Here is a 24,293-nt window from a genome sequence, read left to right as displayed (position 1 = left end):
GTCGTGTCCCACTCCCACTTGTAGGATTTGTGTACAAAACTGATAAGGACTTTCAGCATAGTTTAACTCCATTTCTAAAGTATTTGTTAGTGGGCCCGGCCAGACGAGACAATAAATAACCATTTGATCATCTCATCAAGCGTCCTGTTTATAGGTGACATTCGAGCGCTCGACAAAATAAAAAAAATGCCCCCAAACGCGCATACTAGTGTCGAAAATTGCGTCTTCATTCTTGCGTCCGGACCTCCAAAATCATCGGTCATAATCTTGCAATCGAATATAGTGGCGTCCGCGAGCCAATTTCATTTTTGCGTTCATACGTCCTGATCTCCTGATTACGCAGATAATTTAATTAGATTGTGCGAAAAATTGTCCCATCTGGACACTGCCTTATATCGACTTTGAATGGAAGAGTTAGATTGACCACTAGCAAGAACAAATAAGCTTGCTGAACCTGTTTACTTAGCAAGTTATTAAATGAACAGTCATCAGCTAACGCAAGTTTAATGGCTTGTGTAAATCTAGTTGAGTATTTAATATTAATATTTACCTCTGCACTAGCCTCCGGAATGCGTTCCAATATGGCGCTCGCCTGCTCGATGAACTTCGCTCGGCGCGGCTCCACCGACGCCAATTCAGCCATTCGACTCTGGTAATATAGAACAATGGACGGATTAAACACATCTATTTATATGTATGTTTGATATTTGCTTGTCTCATTCAAACTACATCAAATTAAAATTGGTTTTGAAAGTTTTGTAGGGAAGCATAAATTCCTAAGTTGTTTTATAGGTAGAAGAAGCCACAAATGGTACTGCCATTTTAAGTTCAGATTAGATCAGATAGATGATTGGATCTCGTACAACAGGGGGTTGCTCGCACCCATTTGCACTAGTAAGCTTTGTTCTAAATTCAGCCCCTTGAATTATCTAGTCTACCGACTTGCGAAGCTGACCAATTTCTATTACCAGCAGATTGGGCGCCTACTGCCGGTTGTCTCTTACCGTTCTTAACTTCCTGCTGCTCAGGTTCTCGGGACTAGAATAGATCTCCTCCTGAACTTGCGACAGCCACTGGCACAGCTCCCCGAACTCGGCCACGAGCTGGCTGAGCGACCACTGCCGGTTGAAGCCGGCCGCCGGGTTCAGCCGCGGCAGCAAAGCGGCCGATTTGCTCGATAGCAACTCGCCGTTTGCTTCCTGGAAAAACGAGGTGAAATATAAACATTGCGTATTCAATTCAATGGAAATACAATAATATGTTGTTCCGACTCCGTATTTGCTCTCTTGACTGTACCAAGTTTGGCCGCGCCTAACTTCACTACAAATTGGAGGAAGACTTAAGGTGGTTCGACTAGGTTACTCAAAGCTTAACCCTCGCTAGATGGTGCCACTTTCGCAAAATTTCATGTTTAATTTTTTTATGGAATGGTCTTGGTATTTGTATACTTAAAAGTATGTTTAGCGAACTCTTTAAGTAAATATTGAACTATTAAAATAAACATTGAATACTTCATTGTGCAAAAACCACCCTTTAAAGTCGACGGAGTGTTGCTGTCATGCTTTTTCCTACTATAACTCACACATGCAAACAGTGTTTCCGTGATGCTTATAGTAGACAATTTCACACAACGTAAGTATACTGCAATAGCGTTACGGTATGTTCGTGGAAATACGTGCAAGAGGATTGGGGTTCAAGACTGGTGCGAGTAGGTAATTTCTTTTTGTTTATTTTTGTCCTTTTTGTGTTATCTTACCTTTAAACGAGCAATTATTATATATACATATATATATATTTATTTATATATTTGGATGATATCAGAAACGGCTCTAACGATTTCGATGAAATTTGCTATAAGGGGTTTGATCTTTTAGCTAGGTCTGATCTGTGAGAAAACGCGCATTTTTGGGTTTTTATATGTTTTCTGAGCTTTGGTCGGTCACCCAGATATTCAATCTCTTCTTCCTCGCGTGGGGTCCGCTTGGCAACTAATCCCAGAATTGGCATGGGCACTAGTTTTTACGAAAGCGACTGCCCTGACCTTCCAACCCAGAGAGTAAACTTATTGGGATTAGTCCGGTTTCCTCACATTGGTTTCTTTCACCGAAAAATAGGTATCGGTATATAAATAGGTTCCGGTAAATAGGTATCAAATGATATTTCGTACAAAAGTTCCGAAAAATCATTGGTACGACGGTACGAGCCGGGGTTAGAACCCGCGACCTCCGGATTGCAAGTCGCACGCTCTTTCCGCTAGGCCACCAGCGCTTCCCCCAGATATTCAGTATCATCATCATCACTATCACTACATAGTATAAAACAAAGTCGCTTTTCTGTCTGTCTGTCTGTATGCTTAGATCTTTAAAACTACGCAACGGATTTTGATGCGGTTTTTAGGGTTCCGTAGCCAAATGGCAAAAAACGGAACCCTTATAGATTCGTCATGTCTGTCTGTCTGTCTGTCTGTCTGTCCGTCTGTCCGTCTGTCTGTCCGTCCGTATGTCACAGCCACTTTTCTCCGAAACTATAAGAACTATACTGTTGAAACTTGGTAAGTAGATGTATTCTGTGAACCGCATTAAGATTTTCAGACAAAAATAGAAAAAAAACAATACATTTTTGGGGTTCCCCATACTTCGAACTGAAACTCAAAAAATTTTTTTTCATCAAACCCATACGTGTGGGGTATCTATGGATAGGTCTTCAAAAATTATATTGAGGTTTCTAATATCATTTTTTTCTAAACTGAATAGTTTGCGCGAGAGACACTTCCAAAGTGGTAAAATGTGTGTCCCCCCCCCTGTAACTTCTAAAATAAGAGAATGATAAAACTAAAAAAAATATATGATGTACATTACCATGTAAACTTCCACCGAAAATTGGTTTGAACGAGATCTAGTAAGTAGTTTTTTTTTAATACGTCATAAATCGCCTAAATACGGAACCCTTCATGGGCGAGTCCGACTCGCACTTGGCCGCTTTTTTTTAATAGATAGAGTGATTCAAGAGGAAGGTTTATGTATAATTTGTTAACCCGTGCGAAGCCGGGGCGGGTAGCTATTATCAATAAATTACATTATCAACGTTTTCAAAAAAAATATCAATACCTGATTTTCACAGATTATGATCTTTTTGGGTTCTTCCAACTCAGAATCACTAGCATATTCTTGTTGAATCCTGAAGCTAATATAAAAACTATGTCCCAAATATTTGTATAGAAGTTTTAGTTTCCGCTACGTCACGCAGGCTGGGAAACATTTTTGATACTAAAACCTGACGTGATGACCGACATTTTAGGATATCTTTTTATGCTAGGATGGAGAATACCTACTGACGATTCTTAGTAGAATAAGCCCAAGAAAGTCCAGTTTGTAAGTGTCAGGTATCAGTTTTTTTTAAAGCGCTAATAGTTTGTTCTACAAGTAAAGCAATCCCTTACTGCCCAGCCTCTAATAAAGTAGTAGGTAATTGTAAAATAAAATAAAAGGAAAACATTTTTTTTTTAAATTCAAGTACCTACAGTACATTTTTTTATATTTGTTATCCGTAGTAGTCCCTGTACCTGAAAGAAATATAATATCATGATAGAAAAAAATATCTAATGTAATAGGAAGAAAGATGATGCAACAATATGGATTCTAATAAAGTTATAATCAAGTTATAATTTACATACCTGGTAGTAACTAGTAATAATTGTGTTTTTTATTCATAGACAAAATTCCATTATTTTCAACCACAGGAAATTTTATACATTTCTTTTTTATTGATGTGAGGATGTCCTGATTGTAAAAATCAAAGAGATTAGGTAGAGTATAATTTCTAATTATCTTTGTAAAAATTAAACGAATACGCTAAGCCCATACTTAATCCATCGATTTTTGAAAATAAGAAAAATTAAATAAAAATAAAAAACACAACACGAAATTTAGGTGTAAAAAAAATACAAAAAGTTATGTCCCAGCATACAATGACTGGGGTTTGAACCGGGAACCTTCCGTTTGTAAGCAAAAAAGCGACTGTTTACAAAACGCGCCATGATAGTTCTTAGCTAAGCTGACGAACTTCGGGTACTTATTCAACAAAATCGGGTAGGTCAACAAAATTGCGCTAAACATGACGGCACTTCAAATTCGCGCCGTGGTCAGCCCGGCAACGTCGGAAATGGTATGGCAACGTCGCAAATGTATCCGTACACGACATTTGTGACGCACACATACGTAAAATTGATGAAAAGTTAACTATGATTTTTGCATGATTTCTGTATGAAACATTGTTTTCCTATTCATTTAGCGAACATGAATATTCGAAAGAAGATAAATGCGGAAATATTTATGTAGTAATAGTGTGTAGTTACGTAATGAAAGTCGATTGAATTTTGTATGAAAATCGAACCACCTTAAGGTGTAACAAACGAAATATGGCCGTACATCGTACATAATAGTAACTTCAAAGTGTTTTCTTGATCTTTCAGACATTAGGGTGATTTTTGGATAAATCTTCATCACATTCACTGCGATATAAAATATAAATACTCCTTGTTTATTGAAAAATCCCACAGCTGGATATTTTTTGGTTTATAGAACCATGAGTTTTGTTGAAGAGTAGTGAAGAGGTATCCCACCTTGCAGGTGTCGATGAGGTGGTTGTCCATGATGTAGTCGTAGTGGTGCTGCAGCAGCGGCCACAGGTCGTCGCCGGCGCTGCCGCTGGCCGCGGAGCCCCAGCTCCGGCGCCACGCCTCGCGACACGGCTCCTTTCTGGAATGGTCAAAGCGAGTGTTCATTCAGAAGTTGAATCGATTATAAGCGGAATGGAATGCAGGTTTATTTTATGTAAAGACATCAATCTGAATAAATTACTAAAGCTAAATTATCTTATGAGCTGACTGTGCCAGGCAACATAATTTTGCTATAAGATTAATGGCAACCACTACTGTGCATAATTTAGAATAGGATTAGGCTACGATACAGGTGTTTGGTAGGCTTAGCTTAGGTGTATAGCGTATAGGTAAGCAAAAATTTATTACTTGATAGTCGGACATATTGGAGTATTAAATATCGATTTTGATAAACTCGAATATTTAAATAGATAGCTGAGAATTCGTAAACCGTAATGGACAGGTCTAACAATGACCAGTTAACTGTGCCAGTTAAGTATGTTGCTGTTAGCATAGAGAAATAAGTAAGTAACTATAGTACCTAAGCTTAAGAGTGCTTACTTCATGGCAATAACTTACTTCAAGACAAACGCTAGGAAGAAGAGAGAGAGAATGCTCACTCCATACATAGATAAAAACCCATTCATAATAGGTAAGTATAGTTTCAGGCATTTCGGGTTAAAGAATTTTTATTTTCTCAAAAATAAATGTACATTTCACTTATATGATTAAAATTTTTCTATAAAATTTGATGAATTTGACGTTTTGCCATAGCTCCCATACAACTTATTATTTGTTAAGTAAGGAAACTAATGCATGGATTGAGCACTCTAAGCTTACTTCTATGCTGTTAGTAAGAATTGCACCTTTGTGGAATATCAACGTTTTGAAAAGGCATCAATTCAGGACAATAAACTGCGTCAAAAATATCAAAAACATATGCTACCTCTTTTTGGTGAGGCTGTGATAGGGGCGCTCCAGATGGTCGGTGCGCGCGGGCGGCGCGGGGGCACTGCGCAGCGACGACAAAGAGAAGCTGCTCTTCATGGCGGAGTGCTCGAAACCTGCGGTAGAGAACACACTTATCAAGGGTCTACCAGCTGGGCTTAACTTAGTCGACTTTACCGGCGGGACATGTGGGCGGCCGGCGGGCCATAATGTAAACTTTACCAGAAGCATAGAGAAAAAAATACATAGAGTGCTCACTCCATACATCAGTTTTAGTACCAAAAAGACTATTAGCATCTAGCATCGAGTAACGGAACTATCAGTACTGCTACTTGACAATAGATGTAGCACCGACAGGAAAGTCTTATCTCAACAGCATAAGACTTTCCGGTCGGTGCTACATCTATTGTCAAGTAGCAGTACTGATAGTTCCGCTACTCGATGCTAGATGTCGACACTGAAATTAATAGTCTGAACTGATGTATGGAGTGAGCACTCTTGTCTTATTATATTTCTCTATGCCAGAAGGCATCGTGGTATGTGTAGTATATGTGCAGGGTGCATAAAGGAAAGTCACACGTCCGTTCAGTAGGCGATTTATTATGAGACTGGCGGTAGGTCCATAACTCGTTACGTATATACATATCTCTTCTTAAACATAAACATAAATAGTCTTAAAAAAAAGAAAAACTTCAATCTCAGTCGGCCAACAAAACTCTTATCATTTAAGTACCTATCCACCATTATCACCGTTATACATTTTAACAAATAAGTAACTATCTCTTACTCTCTTCTTAATATGTACTACATAAAAAAAACTATATCTACACGTCACAATGCTAAACTGGAGTGCAACATATGTAAATAGTTAACATCTTACTTTTTATCGGTAACTAAACAAGGTCATCGTAAATCGGAATGCAGATCAGCTGGTGAGCTGTAGGCATAGGAACGTACATAGGTAAGTATAACATTTAATTAAGTTGTTTACTCTCGCAGAAGGGTTACTGACCTTCCTGTAGATCAACGTATTTAAGTATGGCATTGATTCTAAACAGTAATATAGGTAGTATAACTTAAACAATTTAAATATAGGTAAATATTCATCTACACACATGTAACAAAAGAAAAAGTTTTAACAAAGAAACATTTATTTTATGATACCCAATTAACAACGTATCAGTAGGTTAACCTAAATAATTAATTATTTACTTACTACTATTTAGATAGGTAATTTATTATTGTCACACAACTAACTATTTGTGATCCTTATTGCCACGAGGTAAGGTAGGTATATCAATGGTAAGATTACTTATTGCTTGTAATAGGTATCGTGATAAAATCCTAAAAACAAAATTACCTAACTAAAATTTATATTTCGGTGGATTTAAAAGCCGGCACTCCCTAACATGGCGGGGTTGAGGCGGTTCCGGTGTCGGCAAGGGCGACGATTGGGGATCATTACTGGGACCAGCGGTAGGTGATGGCGGTGTACTGTGTCGCGTGCTTCCGGGTGTGATGACCTTGCGCGCCGGAGTATCTGGCGGTGTCGCCGATGATCCCGCTTGACCTGGCGTACTTGGAGTGACTGCAGCCTCTTTAGCCGTGCTCCCTTGTTCCGATGGTCTGCCCTGTGGTAAGAGTAAAGCTGATGGATCTGGTGGACACACTAAAACACCTGAACGCCGCTTTAGCTGATCGACGTGTCTATGGGACCCCCTGCCTAAGCTATCTAACACTGTGTAGTCGGTTGTTCCCTCTCTCCGTAATATCTGGCCCGGTGTCCATTTGGTGTCGCCCTGGTATTGCCGTGCCCAAACGAGTTCGCCCGGCTGAAATACACGTTTTATACCTGCAGTACTAGACATTTGTTTCTTTTGGGACTCGCGCGCCTTTTTCTCACAATCTGGTCTAATAGCATCTAATTTTGTACGTATTTGCCTACCCAGCATTAATGCCGCCGGACTTTCACCCGTTGTGCAGTGTTCGGTGTTCCGATAATGTAATAAAAATGTATTGATTGCAATATTTATATTTTGCTTTTGCCTAACAGCTTTTTTAATAACCTTTTTGATAGTGCGCACGGCATTTTCCGCTGCTCCGTTCGATGCCGGGTGATATGGCGCAGAAAACAAATGTTCAATACCATTAGTTGTCAAATATGCCGCAAATTCCCTACTAGTAAACGGCGGTCCATTATCTGATACAAATTGTCTTGGCAGACCCCAACGAGCGAAAGCTTCGCTTAGTTTTTCAATTGTATTACACGCGGAAGTGCTACATCGGGGGAAGACCTCCAACCATTTTGATCGTGCATCCACTAAAATGAGATAAGTTTCCCCACCTATAGGGCCTAAAAAATCGGCGTGCACCCTGGACCACGCTCTCGCCGGGAATGGCCACGCCGCGGGCCCGTGCCGGGGCGGCGCGTCGGCCTCGGCCGCGCACACCGTGCACGCGCGACACATGGCCTCCACGGCCTCATCGACGCCGGGCCACCATACATAACTCCTTGTGAATGCTTTAGTTTTCACAATCCCCATATGACTTTCATGCAATAGGGCCAATACTTTTTTCTGACAGCTCTGTGGTATTACAACGCGATGGCCCCACATAACACATCCTAATTCCTCATAAAGTTCGCCTTTCCTGTTATGATAAGGGCGTAAATTATCTATTTCTATCTCAGGTGGCCAACTCGATCGTAAATAACTTAAAACCCGACCTAAAATTGGATCTCGTTGAGTTTGTGTTTTGATTTCGTGGTAGTCCAACAACATTTCATTTTGTACAAAATGCAAATAGGTTTGCTCTGGAGGTGGGCCATCCATAGACGTCGCATTTTTAACCGGTACCGGCAAGCGCGATAACCCATCGGCGCCGTTCGCGTCTGTCCTCACGTATTCTATGTCGTAGGTATAAGCAGACAGCTTGATCGCCCACCTTTGCAATCTACTCGCTACCATAGCAGGGATACCTTGTTTTGGACCAAATATACTAACTAGGGGTTTATGATCAGTCCTTAACACGAAACGCCTACCATATAAAAACTGATGCAATTTTTCAAAACTAAACACAATCGCTAAAGCTTCTCTGTCGATTTGCGAATAATTACGCTCCGCGTCGTTAAGTGAGCGCGAGACATAAGCGACCGGCCGCTCCGCCGCCGCGCCCCGCCGCGCGCCGACGCCGGCGCCGGCGCAGGGTTGGGTCAACACGCCGGAAATTCCGCGCGAACTAGCATCTGTCGTAAGAATCAGGGGTTTGTTTTGATCGTAATGCATCAATACTTCGGCGCTTACTAATACCTGCTTAATTGTTTTAAATGCATTTTCACATTGTTTACCCCATTTCCACGCTACACCCTTCCTAAGCAAGTCATATAAAGGCGACAATATGGTGCTTAACTTTGCCACGAACCTAGCATAGAAGTTGACGACGCCTAAAAATGATTTTAACTCTGTTATGTTCTGTGGTCGTGGAATTTTAACAATTGCCTCAATCTTGGCCGGGTCGGCTTTAATGCCATCTTTAGAAATAATAAAACCTAAGTACTTCACTTCTTCAGTAAAAAAGAAACATTTACTTTTTTTTAGTTTCATGCCATGACTATGCAATCTCTGTAAAACCTTGTCCAATGTCACTAAATGCGATGCCACGTCTGGTGTGCCTATTAAAATGTCGTCTAAAAATACCTCTACGTGTGGAATATCCTTTAGTAAATTAGCCATGATTCTCTGAAAAATACCTGGACTAGAAGATAGACCGTAGACCAACCTATTGTACTTAAACAATCCCCTATGCGTGTTAATAACCGTATACTGCTTCGAATTATCTAGTTCTACCTGATTATACGCTTGAGTTAAATCAATTTTCGAGAAAACGCGAGCCCCATTCAGCCTTACTAATAAATCATCAATTTTTGGAAGCGGGTACCTATCGATCAGCAAATTCGGGTTCAGAGTTATTTTGTAATCGGCACAAATCCTTAACCCACCATCAGCTTTACGTACCGGCACTAGGGGCGTGGCCCACTCGGAAGTGTCGACGGGCTCGATGACTCCGCTGCGCAGCATCTCGTCCAGCTCGTGGTCCACCCGGTCGCGCAGCGCGTACGGCAGCGGCCGCGCGCGACAGTACACCGGTGCCGCGCCCTCCTTCACGCGAAGAGTCGCCTTGCCGCCCGTAAACCGCCCCAACCCGCCGCTGAATAGCTCCTTATACCTGTCGAGTAATTTACACAGTTCATCATTACTCACAGTTTGACAGTTAAATACTGGGATCTTAATCCCTAGCTCCCTTAGCCATTGTCGGCCTAACAAAGATGTTGTACCCCCTTGTACAACAAACAGTTCTAAGGTTTTTAATTTCCCTTCGTAAACAACATCTGGTCTTATAACTCCTAACGGTTTAAATTTACTCCCATCAATAAATGTAAATGTCAAATTGAATGGCTTAATCGGCCTATGCCTAAAATATTTATAATAGTTTTCCTTGCTAATGCAGGATATCGGGGAACCTGTGTCTATTTCCATTTCTAACATGATGTTGTCTACGTGCATAGACATGCTTACCGCACTGTAGTCGTTCAAGCAGAGATGATGCAAATTTTCTTCAAAATCAGTTTCCGACGAATTGTCCTCGTCGGCCCCTGGAGTCTCATTTTGTGCCGCCTGGACGTGGTGAAAGGCGCGCCGAGAGCCGCGACCGCCCGCGCCCGCGCCGCGCCTGGCGCCGCCCGAGCTGCGCCCCCTGGTAGCACCCTGGCCGCTAGCTGCGTCCCAAGACGGGCACACCCGCCTTAGATGCCCCACGCACCCACACTTGCTGCACGTGAAATTTTTATAGCGGCAACCAGCTTCACGGTGGCCTTCCCGTCCACAAACTGCACATCTGGAGCCATTGTTAGGCATATTGCTGGTGCTGGTACTGTTATTCTGTCGGTTATTGCCTCTATTTCCGCCACGTGGTCCCGGTGTGATTGAATTTATGGCCGCCATGTCCGATCTGGCAACGTTGCTCTCGCTCGCACTTGGGCGTTCTACAGTCGCTGCGTCCCTCTCCGCCGCTTCCAACGAGAGCGCAAGGCTTACCGCTTTTGAATAGGTCAAACTTTTCTCGGCAAAAAGGCGTTGTTTGATAGTGTCGTTTTTTAATCCACACGTAAACTGATCACGGAGATTGTCCTCTAATGACGTATCAAACTCGCAATGTTTGGACAATTTCTTGAGCTCCGTGAGGTATTGAGCCACGGTTTCCTCTTCGCCCTGACGCCGCAGCCGGAAACGATAACTCTCGGCCATAAACGAAGGCTTGGGTTCCACATGATCTTGCATGATCTTAACGACATCTGCGTATTTCATGTCCGCGGGCTTCTTAGGGCTAGTTAAATTTCTCAATAACTCGTACGCGTCCGCGCCCATGACTGCTATTAACGTTGGTAGTTGCACCTCCGCTTTAATGTCGTTTGCTTTAAAATACATCTCCAAACGCTCGATGTACTGTGTCCAACTGCCAGAAGCTACTTCGAAAGCCTTAATCTTCCCAACCGACATTTTTTGTACCACGTGTATTATCCACCACAAACTAACCGCTCTCAAATCAGTTAAATATTTACACACCACTATCACAGTAATAAAAACAATATTGTATTTTTGCACGCATCAATAGTCCATATTATTTTAATCGTCGATCGCCAATGTAGTATATGTGCAGGGTGCATAAAGGAAAGTCACACGTCCGTTCAGTAGGCGATTTATTATGAGACTGGCGGTAGGTCCATAACTCGTTACGTATATACATATCAGTATGCAATGATCCCACAAAAAGCAAGATAATTTTCGTTTTGCGTTTTCTCTTGTTCCTTGGACGAACTGAAACTATCACGAGAGTAACCTACATAATAAGAGCGCTAATCACAACAGACAGCACGTTATAATTGCGAGACTACTTAGGTACCAAATACCTTTACATGCCAAGAAAAGGTTACACTACCACTACGATGCGTGACCAGAGTTTTCACTAGAACTATTAAAAGATAATTGGTAATAATAATAATTAACTATATAAAGACAATAGGTAATAAAATAAGTAATATTACAGATACAAAAAACTCATTATTTTTTATTTGTTGTTGTTAAGTTCATGTATATCAACAATATCAACATACGCACTGGTTGCCTTTCTCCGAGATAAGTAGAATTATACTACAAGTACAAGTGTCGTCTCATATCTATGTGTATACTATGCCTAAATCCAATTCAATCACCCCTAGGTATTACGAGAATGCCGTTGATTCGCGCGTCTGCGTTATAGACATTGACTTGTTGAGACCGAAAAATTATATATAATTAATGATGATTAAAACCAATATGTAAGTATGTATGTAATTACTGCAATGTTTTTAAAATAATGTCTTGAGAAATAGATAAGTTTTTGCTTTTATTTATCAATAATAGACCGAATAGGATAATTTTAAACTAAAAAGTCTAAAAACCACCATAATTGTCCAAACCCATTCATCAGCAAGCTGTCTGTCTTAATATGCGTAACCCTCAAGGCTATTACAGCATAATAAGAGCAGTAGGTTACCGCAGCATATTATAAGGAAAGCACGACCGTCGCCCGCCGCTGAGCAGGGTTGTCTCCCATCGCTTGCCCAGCTCTCGTTTATCCAAACCAATAAAATAGTAACCTCCGATTATGCTTTTGCGACGGATATCTGAGTCACACATATACTGGTACAATGGAAGCGAGTGCTTGGCAAGTCTCGAGAATACTTGGCAGGAACCGCCGGCCGCAAGTGGATGGCGAACATGATGCTTTCGTGTTCGGGAAATGCGGCATTATGTCGCTTTTCTATCACAACTGGGATACATTGTGGTCGCAATTATGAAATTAGACATCCTTAGTCATGTCATTTATTTTGCCGACTTGATGGAATGTAAAAAATCTATGTATGTCACCGGGGAAAGATTATTGATCTCCGTATAAAACAGCGTGTTACGAAAAAAAAAGCGTTTCCGTACATTAAAACCGATTGATATAGATGGCTTTGCCTTGTGGTGTCTTATGAATCTTGTGATAAGTGATTGTTATTGACACATGGTTTTACTGCTCTTTATCAAAAACAAAACAAAATGTAAGTTTAAAAATGGCCATGATATTGTAATACTTACCGACTTTCAATCCGGAGGTCGCGGGTTCAAATCCTGGCTCGTACCAATGAGTTTTTCGGAACTTATGTACGAAATATCATTTGATATTTACCACTAGCTTTTCGGTGAAGGAAAACATCGTGAGGAAACCTGCATACATCTGCGAAGAAATTCAAAGGTGTATGTGAAGTCCCCAATCCGCATTGGGCTAGCGTGGGGACTATAGCCCAAGCCCTGTCGCGCATGAGAGGAGGCCTGTGCCCAGCAGTGGGACGTATAAAGGCTGAATTATTATTTATTATTTATTATTTATTATAAAACCTTTGTAGGTATTAAATGAAAAATGTAATAATAAAAAATAGAAATAAAATAAAGCCAGAAAAGTTTTAGAGTTGCATGCATAAATCATAATCATCACGTTACTTTTTTTATCGTCCACTGCCAAGCATATCTATTCATGTTTTGCGTTGTAAACTAAATTGCTTGGCTACATCGGAAATGTCCCCTGGTTTTAATATACGAAAACGCTCTTCGTTACCTGCAATTAAATCACACAAGCATAATATATATATAAAATACTCACTTGCAGACATTCTGAATAATCCTCAGGGAACTTCTAAATGAATCAATTTATTCTTAAATCAACATTAGCTTTCCCTCTTTGTACTGTCTCATCAATTCCTTAATCTTTGTACTAGTTTAAAAATTGATATTCATATCCTCTTATCATTACAGTCTAAATTGCTTCGTGTTAAAAGTGTTATGGCGACTAGATTCGTTTATATTAAAATTAAGTAGAATAAATAGGTGCGTGATCATGTAATCTTGTGGGATTCATGAATATTCGCAGTGTCTTCGAGACGCGTCGGTCGGTGGTCACATGTTGCGTGTGCGCTGGCGGCGTGGCCCTGCCTGCTGCGGCGGCTGCCCGGCCGGCCCTGAAATGACACAAATTAAAAGGTTAGATAAAGCAGTGAAGGATCAATTACATTAATTGCTAATCTACTAACTCTACGCCCGATCTGAAAAAATTGGCTAAAGACCTACCACTTTCCCTGACACTAACCGATGTCAACATTATACTGACGTTTGTGGATAATAATACCGAGGAAGCAGTTAGCTATAGCTAAATTAATTAATGCATAACTGTTATTGTTCGCGAGTGAGTGCCTACTGTACCTAACACATTATTGTTAAAATAAACTGTCTTCCACAAAATATTGAATATCAGGTATAGCATCCAGAAAACGGTCGGACATTCTAAATACAGCCTTCATATAAAAAGCCAACCAAAAATATGAACAGTCTAAAATGTATAACAATGTACTTAACTAATGAAGGTTTGTCACACATTGTATGCAAATTGCCATTTGTGCAAACAAATAAAATAAAATAATGAGCAGTTATACATTTTACAAAACATGATTTCTACAAAAATGTTTTGAATTTCGGAACAGGACTTACACCGAAAATTTATTTCCATGAATTCCATGGTAGTTCCACGTAACGCTCAGGGCGACGCGGGCGCATGGCGAATGGAAAGCGACGTGTGTTTTCCGACGCAGTTACACACCGATTTGCAGATTTACACGAGCGAGCCGTAGATTAGGCATGACAGTAGCTCACAAACGCTTCTTAGAAGAATGGTTTAGGAAAATTCATAAGGTATGTACGATGAATACCAGCCTTTTTTGAAAAAAATAATGAACGAATGTAGAAATACAGTACACTGAAGAAGTAAGTACCTACCTACAAGTTGGTTGAGCGTGGCTATAAACTATACATTTTGGGCATCAAGTGTTGAAGGTTGGATCTTAATTTCCTCTAGGTGCGATAGAACACACAGCTAGTAGTTACGGGTAACCTACCTACGTACTCAAACGACGACGCATACTTCAGGGCCTATGACAGCCACTTCTTTAGGTTGATCTTTTAAAATTCTATCTTCTTCACAGATAATTATTAACACGAGTAATTATTGCATAATTGTATACTTAAGTCAGGTGGTACATACATATGTATTTCATTCCGTTATTTAAATAATTCATTAAACTGCTGAACTTTAATTGAAATTTCGTCTTGCGATATGGCATTGCTGGTAATAGTAAGAATATCTGGGAGACCGAGCTTTGCTCGGAAAACATAAAAACTCAAAAATGCGCGTTTTTCCAGAAATTAGACCTAGCTTTCGCCCTCGAAAACTCCCATATAGCAAATTTTATCGAAATCGTTAGAGCCGTTTCCGAGATCCTCAATATATATAAACCTACAATAAATATATAATAAGAATTGCTCGTTTAAAGGTATAAGATAATAGGCCCAATGTCAGTAATGAGCTTAAAAATCAAAAGCGTAACAACGATCGGATATTTTATTTCGAACGGCATGTTGCAAAACCAGATCCGTTCGTAACATTCCTCGGAACCATTAGCACGAAGTGGCCATTCCCAGAACATGAGATCGATTGATTCAGCACCCATTACCCGAACCATGACCACAGCCATGACTGATGGGCCGCCATCAACTTTCACCCGCGGAAGCCTAGTTGCCGTCACTTTGTGTCTCTTTAATCATGGTCTATGGTGACAACTTAGTTGATACAGTCTCTCAAAGTGACACACCGAAGAGTCGTAGGCGATTTAATCAGTTACATTATGCTTATATGCCACTTGGCACAATGGATGGATGCAGCAAACAATTTAATATCATTACAAGATATGTACTTACTCTGAATTAGCACTCTACAGTGACATATATGAGTGATTAGAATCGTGACTGATGCCGAGAGAGAACAATGATATTATGGAAGGGATATCTTGAGTTTTGATAGATTTAATTGATCGGCCAGCCAATCAAGCTATACCTATACATACCTACAATACAGCAACCAGCATAGGTGTTTTTGTTCAAAATGTATGACGCTAAGCTTATTTAACATGGGTGAATAATATTGTTGCAAATATGGGTACATCATAAACAAGAACATTTGGAACACAGTCTTTTGAAAAAGTGAGCAGTTGCAAATGAAGCAGCTGCAAATACCGCCTCCCTACAATACAAAAATATAGGCATGAGTCCCGCATAACTAGGGTTGCCATAATTTGTCGGTACTGATAAGGGACAGTGGTATTCTAGAGCAGGGGTCTCCAAACTTTTTTACCTGAGGGCCATATTGCACCTCAGAAACTGTCGCGTGGGGGGGGGTGTATGTATGGTTGCTGCTGTTTGGAGCTGGGGTTTGGAGAGCCCTGTTCTAGAGCGCTATTAATAAATAAATAAATATTATAGGCAGGGTCAACAAAATACGGGACAAAAACGGGACCAGTAAAATTACGGGACGTGCGTGTAAATACGGTGACAGTCCCGTATATACGGGACGTATGGCAACCCTACGCATAACATACCTACCTAGATGCAGGACGCCAGGGATAACAAAGTCGTTTTAGAACAGGTGCGTCTTCAAACACACTGAAACCTGTTCTAATCTCGCCAGGCTGGCTCCTGCTCCCCGTAAGCTTGTTTTTACAAATCTTCCGGCACTCAACAGTTCCTTGCTATTTTAGGGTCCCCTAGCATAACACAACCAAATCCGAATTCTTAGGTTCCATTAGTCTAACATTTGTTTTTTTTTTCAAGAACATATATATCTCATGTACACTTATATTTATGTCTAAAATATTGACTTCGTCTCAAGTGAAAATATGTTTTTTATTCACCAAGTAGTAAAGTATATTATGCTGCAGATTTACAAAAGAACCTTATAAATGTTTTACCAAATTGTTTATTTGTACCTATATTCGCAGTTAAATATCTTCCCACGGAAGCTTGCGTATTAGGTACTGAAAGTGCTACTCGGCTATTACTGAATGTGATTCTGATACTCTTTTATTTCTGTTAAGTGATCTTTCCGAGAATAAAGCGAACAAAACTAGAAATAGACGGGTGTAGTTTTACGATCATTTGACTCTCTCTTTGACATTTGATAGATGAGGAACTAATTTCGTTAATGGTTTTACTCATTTCACGAAAATAGTAGTCGTTGATTTTTTCGACAGAACAGATGTGGAATATACTTCACAGTGATTTTGAAGTTACAGGACAAGCTTTTTAAATTGCAAGTTGTTTAAAGTAAAGTACGACCCCGAACATAACTTGGACTTTTTTATTTCATTTGATATTGTAAAACGTCGTCGGGGTATCAAGTCACTGACGCTTTAGGCAAAGGATTTAAATTAGCATATTTTTTGGTAAGACAAAATAAGTAAAGAAGATTACCACATATTATGCTTGGGATGTCTGTATAAGTGTGTAGATAATATTTTGGTTTACATTATGTGGCGCAGTTATAACATCTGGTATAATGTATTTGCTTGAACATACTTAGTATACTTACCTCGCTCTCAGCTTAGTGGGAGGTCGCATCTCGTGATATTGCCAGAGATGTACAAAATGGTTTTAAAAAAGCATTTAAATACAAAATGCAAAATGCTTTTCAGATTTACTATTTCAAATGCAAAATACTAAATAGTTTTTCGTTTTGTATTTCAAATGCTAAATGCAAAATAGGTATTTTCAAAATACTTTTTCTAAATAAAATACCTTTTGACCAAATCTCGGATATTTTTATTTATTTTAGGTATTTATCGTGAGAAATAGAGACACAATGCCGAGCCGAACAAAAACGTCTAATAACATGGCACCTTATGCATGACATTTTGGTCATAATAACCGGTTTAGACTCTCGCGCGAGCCACGAGACGAGACGCGAGTGTAATGGGCTCGCGACTCGTCTCGTGGCTCGCAAGCTCGTCGAGCTAATATAATTTAAACACTAACGGCACGGCATAAGGTTTATAACCAATTCACAAGCCGAAGCCGAGTGTGTCGAGGCGAGCCACGAGACGCGCCGCGAGCCGAGCCGCTAGTCTAAACGGCTATAAGGCGCAGGCGCGCACTCTGACCAAAGAAAAAAAAAACCGGCCAAGTGCGAGTCGAACTCGCGCACGGAGGGTTCCGCACCATCAACAAAAAATAGAGCAAAACAAGCAAAAAACGGTCACCCATCCAAGTACTGTCCCCGCCCGACGTTGCTTAACTTCGGTCAAAAATCACGTTTGTTGTATGGGAGCCCCACTTAAATCTTTATTTTATTGTGTTTTTAGCATTGATATAGAATAAAGAACTGGATACCCAATCAGCCGCAAAAAATGGCCCCACAAAAGTAACGTTGAAACAGATCACGCGTTACTTTTTCGTTTAGTCTTGTTTGAAACGCTCAAATGTGAAGTTGTCAACAATTACGAAATGTGCCGTTAAAATATGTAAAAATAACAATGATAAAACAAGGAAAAAGGATGGAATGTATTTCTTTCGGTTAGTTCTTTGGATAGCATTACATAATTTATGTAATCTGGTGGTAATTTTATAGTTTTGAATAAATTAATTTGTTAGTACCAAAGAAGGGATGTCAAGGAACAAAAATCTAATGAGTCGATGTGAGGTCAATATTTATTTTTATATGGAATTCGTAAGGAATAATATTATGTTTAAATTCAAGATTTCCAAGAAAACCTATGCGACGTGCAAAGTGGACTGCTATTTAATTATAGCAAGAGATAGGGGTGATGCAGTTTTAAACAAAGCAAAACGGCACTTGTGTGATCGGCCCATTTCCCTGTTTCCGACAACCAATAAGGGCTTATATCGACTAACTGTAAATGCTAAACCTGTCTGAACACAGTGACAACCACAGGATTTTTTTGGGTTATTTCCACCAACTCGCTTTGGTGGTAACTATATAGTGGGAATTATTTTTCCCAGTAGTTACCAGTGGTAAAAGGTGGGAAAAAAAATCCTAGTAGTTACCACTGATATCAACTTGGTGGTAACTAGTGGGAACAACCCGATTTTTTTTATAAAGTATGGACTTTAAAAAAAAATCCAATCAGTACCTAAATGTCCCCGTGCACCCGTGCGATGAGTAAATGTAGATCTAAAATACACAGTTATTTTATTTAATAAGTTGAATTTATTTCAAGGAAATTAGTATTTAAAGACGTATACTTACTTATTAAAAATTTAATTTGTTTGAATTTGAACCACGAATTAATTTTATTTAAACTCCCGATTAAATTAAATTTGTTTTATTTATTACTTCAATTGGTTTTTCTGTACAGTAATACCTATTCAAGTGTACCAAAGTGACTCTATTCGTTCATTATTCTCGTTTGACGTTGCTTGACGTAAATACGTTACGTTTAGTGCCATCGGACTAAATTTTTTAACAGTGTTGGTACTTATGTATGCAAATTTGACACTTAATGCTTACGACATTAAGCTCTTTTCTGTACGAAACATTTATCTTGACTCAAAATTTACGTAAGCGTTTTTATCATCAATGCAAATGGTGCGAAACGTCATTGGGATCCACATTTCTTGACGTTTTTGTTCTGCTTTGTGTGTCTATTTCTTTTATATTAAGTCAGTGGTTTTTAGTATTTGTTGTTATAGCGGCAACAGAAATACATCATCTGTGAAAATTTCAACTGTCTAGCTATCACGGTTCGTGAGATACAGCCTGGTGACAGACGGACGGACGGACGGACGGACAGCGGAGTTTTAGTAATAGGGTCCCGCTTTTACCCTTTGGGTACGGAACCCTAAAAAGGGCGCGCATGGCTAGCAGGCGCCTCTATCGGTCAAATTCGGCAATACAAGCGTCATTCGTTCATTTCATTTTGTTTGACTGGTAATGTTGGCTAAACTTAATCGCAAAGTATTTTGCATTTTGAAATGAATATTAAAAATGCAAAATACATCTCGAAAAGTATTTCAAATAAAATACAAAATGTTTTTTACTAAAAGGCATTTAAATGCAAAATACAAAATAGGTATTTTGCATTTTGTATTTGCATTTTAAATAGAAGTATTTCAAATAAATCGCATCTCTGGATATTGCTTCTAACCATAATACTACCCCACGTCTTCCAAAAAAGCCATTGCGTTGCAAGTACAGTTACGTCATTCCCTGGACAATGTTTCGTCGATAAATTTTCGCGTAAATGCGTAACGACAGATTGTGGTGTTGGCTCCACGTTATGGATTTAACTGCTTCCTGCTGCCGGGGGCTGTTCACTTGTTCAGTGTTCGAAAATATCTAATAGTCGATAATAGATTGGCATTGGTCATATTTTTGTTGCGTGACAGCACGGTACGGCAGGGTTGCCTAAACGTATCTAAGTGTTTAAAGTGAATATATATTTACTTTAAAATATAGTGTGATGAGTAGGTGTGTAGGTATGTACCTACTGTTAGAGTATTTAGAATAAACCAGTTTCCTACAGAAAAAATGTGTCACAACAGTCATCAGACCAATTATAAGAACATGCAATGCAAAAAGGGGGCCCGGCAGGTTTTTTATAATGAATTAATCAACCAAAAAAGATTACCTACACCTGAAATGATTACGTTACTATTTCTCTTACTAATTCCTTCCATATACTAAGTAACAAATCGTTTTCACGTTCCATACATAGAATTTGTTTTGGCAGTTAGGAAAATGGCCAAATAATTATTTCTAAACAAGAAATCAAGTTAGATTTTATGAATATGGGAAAGTCCTTAAAATATGCAAGTCCTTATAATCAGAGATGCGATTTATTTGAAATACTTCTATTTAAAATGCAAATACAAAATGCAAAATACCTATTTTGTATTTTGCATTTAAATGCCTTTTAGTAAAAAACATTTTGTATTTTATTTGAAATACTTTTCGACATGTATTTTGCATTTTTAATATTCATTTCAAAATGCAAAATACTTTGTGATTAAGTTTAGCCAACATTACCAGTCAAACAAAATGAAATGAACGAATGACGCTTGTATTGCCGAATTTGACCGATAGAGGCGCCTGCTAGCCTGGTATTGTTAAAAAGCGTAATAAATAAAAACTGATGTTTATTTTTTTTTCACTTTTTAACAATACCAGTCCAGTTGTTATTAATAAAAGAAAAGTGTAATAATAATAAAGTAAGAACTATGGAGATGCACAATCAACCGAAATAAATGGCCACACAAGTCACAAAATGGAGCCATGGCCAAATGGCTCTCTTTTCGTTAGTCTAGTTTATTACATTATTTTTTAAGTGACTATTATTTCCTTTATTTATTTCTCTTACGTTGGTTTTTTACAATATGTATATAAAATTAAAATATAAAAAACCCACAAAAACAATATAAACAATATTATAAACACATTATAAAAAACCTAACCTAGGGTGCCGCCAGCAGCGGGGCAAGGCCCAAGCTGCCGGTGGTCAGGGCCGCAGAGAGAGGAACCGACGGACTATTATTGATATAACATTATTAATAATAACATACCTAACAGAATTTATTGATACGCGTACTGATAAATATGACCAAAATGTCATGCATAAGGTGCCATGTTATTAGACGTTTTTGTTCGGCTCGGCATTGTGTCTCTATTTCTCATGATAAATACCTTTTATTATCTGAGATTTAGTCAAAAGGTATTTCATTTGAAAAAGTATTTTGAAAATACCTATTTTGCATTTAGCATTTGAAATACAAAACGCAAAACTATTTGGTATTTTGCATTTGAAATAGTAAATCTGAAAAGTATTTTGCATTTTGTATTTAAATGCTTTTTTAAAACCATTTTGTACATCTCTGCTTATAATGCACTTCAACTTAATGAACATCCAAGCAGTGTCGAAACGGAACATAAGCAACTAACAAAGGAAAGTAGTTAAAATAATTGATCCAATACAATATCTATAACAAAATAAAGCCGCAATTTTATAGAGACGTGAAATTTCACAGACCATCTCGTACCCATACCCATTACAAGTGTAGAGAGAATAAAATACTCGACAGCCATTAAACGCTCTAGCAAGTACGCGATAATGGTGCGGGTCGGTTCTTTCAACGTTTTAAAACCTAAAGATTTCCTGAATCAAAACTGGCTCGTCGTAATTTCCAGTGATAACTGTTGTTAAAAACAAAAAGTTATACGGAACAACACTTTATCAGGAAAATAGCCCACGCTTCTTATAAGCATATTATAGGTTTCGCTTAAAAATACACCTTAGCAACACAAGTTACAGTAGTTCATGAATACTACAAATCAATTCGACTTCCAATTTAACCCAGGCCCTTAACATACCTAACTACCGTCCAAACATTGACTTTCTAGCCGTTAACCCATAAAGCAGGGTGGCTCGGAACCCTAGGTACAACAATTTAATCTGTCGACTAACGGTAAACGTATTGGAGTTAAAATTTATGGCCCCTAGATAATAGCCGCCTGCCTGTGTGTCGTGCGAGGCATTATAACCTACCGCTGGCTCTGCGCTGCATAACACTCGCCAATATTATGCTCAATTGAATTATAATTTTCAAAGGGTTTATATAACTAATGGCACTGTGTTGCATGACATGTAGTTGTCATACAATACATACTTATAAGATTATTCATAAATGATAACTCTGTAAACAGACATTCACTAGTGGCACTATATTAAAGAATGAATAAAGTGTACTTTTAGAATGTGAGGAATCCATTCATTTCAATATCATGCGCTGTCAAAACAAGTTATGATCGACAATGTAACAGCAAATGAAATCATTACGGGAATATAAGTACGATTGAAAATCGTCAGTGAATAGACCATGAACAATATAGCAGGTAAGTAGATAACAGCTAAAATTGCTTATTCAGTTAATGACTTATTTCGTTTCAAGGTCGTAGAAAGTAATAAACCCTATCAATCTCCGTTCCGTTACCGTGCGAAATCCGGACAATGCAAAAAACAACTTTCCTTTAGAGAATAAGTCGATGATTACCTACCAAATTAAATTTTAATTTGAAAATAATGATTAAAACAAAAGAGCAAGTGCGGATGTTTCGCGAATCATAAAACAAATGAGAGGTGATAGATTAGAAGAGGAACTGGCGAATCATTGTTTGCGAAAGGTAAGAGACATCAATCATGTTCGCCGACTGCCTAATGATACATACAAACGGCTGAGGTGGCCTCACGGTACAAGCTTGAACAAACTAGAAAAGATCTCAATCTCAATGTAAGTAAAATTTCAGTGTTAAATAAAATTGTTCTTCATTAGAACTTCACAATCATATTTGAGTTTTTTTTCCCATCAGATTACATGTAATCGCTTCATCAACTCTCTTTTCACTTAAATTCCTCGTCACTATATTGATTTGGCAGTACGATAGTGGCACTGCACCCTTTGTGAGCCCGTCTTCCATCATACACGATGTTTGTCTGCCGCGGCAGTACGTTCCGCCGACCTGATAACAATACCTACGCCTTTCTCGCCATGGGCAAACAATGGGAAGCGAGACATAAAGGTTTTTTATACTGTCATGTGTCAGGTGTTAGCGGCACAAGTGCCGAGAGGTTGACGCCTGTGAAGGGCCTTGTTAACTGATTTTTCATCACAAAAAATACTGAAAAGAATCTTGACTGGTTTGCGTCTTGTTGTACTAGCAACTTGTGACTGTCCTTTCTGTATAGAAGTTACCAAGCAGGGATGCGTACCGTACCTACTCTCATTTGCTGCATCTTTACATAGAATAGCATATCGCCAATTTGATATAAAGTTATTGCGAATTAATTATTAAACTTAATTAATGCTTGCTATTGTATGTATGAAATGCTGTTAGTCCAACTTTCTTTCCAAACATTTGAAGACTTCGAATCGGTCACTTATCCCGCTTCCGCCCATCCATCAAAACATGCTTAACTACCCCACCTGGTTGATCACATCTGATAAAGGTAATTGCAGTAATGCACTTTAATTGGTGACTACCTATCTACTTAAAACGATTAACTCAATAAATATATAAACATAAAAAAGAGACTCAAAGTAAAGTACCTGTTTAAAGTAAGTAATAATTGGCCCAGCGTAAGCGAAGGTCTCCGTTTCAGCTTGGGTAAATAATACTCTCGAATGTCCGGATGTTTTCCTCTGCAATTCGCAATTCTCTGCGTGAATTATGTGAGCGGGTTCGACGATTAAAACATTCTTCTTGTCGGTTCAGATTTTGAAATTTCTTCTAATTCATACATTTATTGAATTTTAAGCGAAGCTTGCGAGGTCTACAGCTCACAGAGCCACTAGTGTTATTTTATGGATACATATATATGATTATACAGGGTGAATCATAAGTCGTTAATAGAAGTATGTGTTTCTTACTCATCTTACTGTTTAACTTTAGCTTAAACACGTGGACGTGACAACAGGCAGAAATATGTAAACGTTGTTTGTTAATTCGTTAATTAACAAAATTGTTTTAAATTTGCCGAGTCTCATGGTCACCCTAATTCCTACGTTAAACTGTCATAGACCCACAACATGTTACTACTAGTGATTGTTATCAACGTGATGTATTGGTAGCAAAGTATGGTTGACAAAAAAACAAATACGCAAGTATTTTAAACATTATATATTTCACAAATTATGTATATTTATAATCACTTATCCAAATT

General features: G+C 38.8%; 1 protein-coding gene across 1 annotated transcript in view; it reads right to left on the bottom strand.

Moving 5' to 3' along the window:
- Nucleotides 1–24,293, bottom strand: part of LOC134647641 (klarsicht protein) — a 379,578-nt gene that overhangs the window by 215,751 nt on the left and 139,534 nt on the right. Inside the window, exons 3-7 of the mRNA XM_063502000.1 lie at nucleotides 13,346–13,700; nucleotides 5,604–5,721; nucleotides 4,622–4,757; nucleotides 1,005–1,199; nucleotides 551–649 (exon numbers count right to left, since the gene is read on the bottom strand). Of these exons, the coding sequence (XP_063358070.1) occupies nucleotides 551–649; nucleotides 1,005–1,199; nucleotides 4,622–4,757; nucleotides 5,604–5,721; nucleotides 13,346–13,355 (558 nt within the window). The 5' untranslated portion in view covers nucleotides 13,356–13,700. The remainder of the gene's footprint in view (nucleotides 1–550; nucleotides 650–1,004; nucleotides 1,200–4,621; nucleotides 4,758–5,603; nucleotides 5,722–13,345; nucleotides 13,701–24,293) is intronic.

Source organism: Cydia amplana, chromosome 1 (assembly GCF_948474715.1).
Source record: "Cydia amplana chromosome 1, ilCydAmpl1.1, whole genome shotgun sequence".
In the NCBI taxonomy this organism is placed as follows: Eukaryota; Metazoa; Arthropoda; class Insecta; order Lepidoptera; family Tortricidae; genus Cydia; species Cydia amplana.
Note: the sequence above shows the minus strand (reverse complement) of the source record. Positions and strands in the feature narration are given on the sequence as shown.